A 3,612-nucleotide genomic window follows, 5' to 3' on the forward strand; every position below is an offset into this window, starting at 1 on the left:
TCCCCTCTTTCCATAAGGGAAGGCTTAAGCCATGTGAAGGCATGTCCTGTAGAGAAGAACATCACCTGGCAGCTGCCATGTATGAATGCATTTTCCAGTGTTTGTTTGAATTGAAAATATTTTCATGTCAATCGCCAGCCCCATAGTTTCAGGTTACAAACTGCACAGGTGTGGGCACCCTCCATAGTCAATGTGGTTTACATTCCCTAGTACTCAATAACCTTTAGATATCTTCACCATGGAAAATTTAATTATTAATGAACTATGAGTCACAATTAAAGCTTATGATAGTAAAGTGATACTATATAGTTTCCAGCATATATCACTTCTTCACAGATGGTGTGTCCTGTTCTATACTCTACAGTAGAAGCTGTGGCCAGCAGTTAGGTGTCAGACTAGTACTAGGAAAACCAAGTACTGTTTGTGTTGTATTCCTAATACAGAAGGAATTTAACAATATACAGTTTTTAAAGGAGAAAGACATTAGAAAAAATACTATAATCAGTTCATTTCACTTTCAAAAGATACTTAAATCCTTAATCAATATTTATATTGGCTTATGTTATAAATTTTTAGGTATAGAATTAGTGTTAACTTTATGAAACAAATTACTAGTCTCAATAAATTGACAATGTAATAAAATAGGTATATATATTTATATATGTGCTATTTGAAAATCACAGATAATAGTTTTATAATAATATCAAGATGGCTAATTCATCTACTTTTTTAAAAGATTTACTGTTTATTTGAAAGTCAGGGTTACACACACAGAGAAAAGGAGAGGCAGAGAGAGAGAGAGAGAAAGAGATGAGAGAGAGAGAGAGAGAGAGAGAGAGAGAGAGAGAGAGAGATGTCTTCCATACACTGGTTCACACCCTAAATGGCCACAATGGCCGGAGCTTCACTGATCTGAAGCCAGTTGCCAGGAGCTTCCTCTGGGTCTCCCACATGGGTGCAGGGGTGCAAGGACTTGGGCCATCTTCTACTGCTTTCCCAGGCCATAGCAGAGAACTGAATCAGAAGTGGATCAGCTGGGTCTCAAATGGCACCCATATAGGATCCTGGAACTGATGGCAGTGGCTTTACTTGCTATGCCACAGCGCCGGCCTCACTAACATACATTTGTATAAAATTATCCAGGTTCAACCCACCACATTACACATTAAGAACTTAAAATTTAAACAATTTGCTGGCGTGCATCTGCCTAAGTGACAGTCTTGTTTCAAATGAAATGGACACTGCTGCCTTTCAACAGTTATGAATACAGAATTACTCATACTCACCACATACTTGTGAGTCATATTTTGTAAGTGGCCTTAACAGTTACATATTAATCTCTTCAGAAACATGGCATAAAGAGACATATTAAGCAGCTATCTCGAAGTATGAATTGAGGAAATGGATAATATTGTGAATAGAGACTGTTGAGTTTGATTGAATACGTGTAATTATTCCTTCAATTCCCACACAGGAATCTCACGCTCAAAGACAATAATCAGGCACTGGGAGCTGATAGGATGGTCGCCAGAGACTTGACAATGGGGATGATCTACTTAACACAGACTATTACTGGAATCCTGGGGAACTTCTGTCTTCTTTCCCATTATCTCTATCTCTGCTTCACAGGATGCAAGCTTAGGTTCACAGATTTGATCATCAAACACCTGACTGTAGCCAACTGCTTAGTCATTCTGTCTAAAGGAGTTCCCCAAACCATGGTAGCTTTGGGGATGAAGCATTTCATTAGTGATATTGGGTGCAAGCTTGTGTTCTATGTGCACAGGGTGGGCAGAGATGTGTCCATTTGCAGCACCTGCCTCCTGAGTATCTCCCAGGCTGTCACCATCAGTCCCAGGAACACAGGGTGGGCCAAGCTCAAAGCGAAGTCTCACAAGTACATTGGCTCCTCCATTACACTCTTCTGGACGGTGAACCTGATACTAAATGTCATAATACCTGTGCGTGTGACTGGGAACAGCAGGGACAAAAATACTACAAAGAAAGCTGATTATGGCTACTGCTATTTGGTCAATAGTGACAGATTCATGGACTATGGAACACTGTATGTAGCACTGCTGTTATTCCGAGATGTTTTCTTAGTGGCACTCTTGCTCTGGGCCAGTAGCTCCATGGTTTTCACCCTGTACAGGCACAAGCAGCAGGTCCAATACATACATGGGACCAATGTCTCTTCCAGGTCCTCCCCAGAGTCCAGAGCCACCCTTACCATCCTCGTCCTGGTGAGCACCTTTGTGTCATTGTTCTCACTATCCTCCATCTTTCATATTTCTCTGGCTGTTTTGAACAATCCTAGTTTTTGGCTGGTGAACACCACTGTACTAAACATTGGAAGTTTCCCAACTGTGAGCCCCTACATTCTCATGAGCCATGACTCAAGAGTTCATAGGGTCTGCTGTGCCTGCACCAGGAATACACAATCTCCTTCCTAGCAAGGCAGTGCAAGTGTATGATAATTCATATAGGTCTGTTCTTAATATGTTTCAACTTTCATTAATACTTTGTACATGAAAAGAGGACAGACATAGATCTCAAATTCCCATGATTCCCACACAAATGCCTGTAATAGCAGGTCTCAGATGGCAGAACTGGGAGCAAGGTACTCTATTCAGGCCTCCTGCAGTTACTTGAGCCATTGTCCCTGCCTCCCAGGTATGCATCAGCAGCAGGCTTGGGTTCGCAGCAGAGCTGGGTATGGAACCTGGGCAACTCTGATGTTTCATGTGGCAATTTTATCTGGGATCTTAAGCAACAGGCCAAACACCTGCATTACAATGGTGAGTTCTTCATGCACTGATCCATCCGGGAATGTAAGCACATTTTGGAAGCCATCCCAGTACCAAAGTAGGGTTAATAAGGCAGCATGAATTTCTGCTTTAAAATTAGAACATGGGCCTGGCATTGAGTATTAATCCTATATTGAGTCAAGTTCATTTACAGACTGCTGCACTTCTGATCCAGCTCCCTGCTCACGGCCTGAGAAAACCAAAGATGATGGTCAGAGCACTTGTGTTCCTATCACCCATATAGGAGACTTGGATGACATTGCTGTATAGGGAACATAGCTTCTGTCAAAGCCTTCTCAGTGAGGACACATTCCTCCTGGACACAGAGTGTGGCCGCAAGTACTGATTAAGGATAGTAAATGACCTATTAACAGGAAGAGCATGAGCCCTTGTAGAAATGTTGGGACGCACAAGTACATGTAGCTGCTTTAACAGACATGCTTACCTAACATGTATTGCTAAACACGTTTCAAACTGTTGAAATCTTTACTTAGAATAGAGTTGATCTGTATATAAAGATAATTAAAAATGAAACTTAGTGAAGAATGGGATAGGAGAGGAAGTAGGAGATGGGATGGTTTGAGGGTGGGAGGGTGGTTATGGGGGGAAGAACTACTATAATCCAAAAGTTGTACTTTTGAAATTTATATATATTAAATAAAATTTTTCTATATAAAGAAACATGCTTCAAAGAAATCTTAGAGTTATATGAGCATGCACCTGCACTTTACAAATGGCTGACGTGATCCTGGACATTAAAGAAACACACTTGGTTTTGTCTGGTGGCATTCTTCTGAGGAAGAGT

General features: G+C 41.1%; 1 protein-coding gene across 1 annotated transcript; it reads left to right on the top strand.

The window, feature by feature from the left end:
• Positions 1-1,520: 1,520 nt before the first annotated feature.
• Positions 1,521-2,453, top strand: ORYCUNV1R1591 (vomeronasal 1 receptor oryCunV1R1591). Its single transcript, NM_001167278.1, has one exon. It carries the CDS (start codon positions 1,521-1,523, stop codon positions 2,451-2,453), a length of 933 nt encoding a protein of 310 aa, NP_001160750.1.
• Positions 2,454-3,612: the final 1,159 nt, after the last annotated feature.

The sequence above is a fragment of the Oryctolagus cuniculus genome, chromosome 18, assembly GCF_051225735.1.
Source record: "Oryctolagus cuniculus isolate XC-2025 breed Fujian yellow rabbit chromosome 18, ASM5122573v1, whole genome shotgun sequence".
Lineage (NCBI taxonomy): Eukaryota > Metazoa > Chordata > Mammalia > Lagomorpha > Leporidae > Oryctolagus > Oryctolagus cuniculus.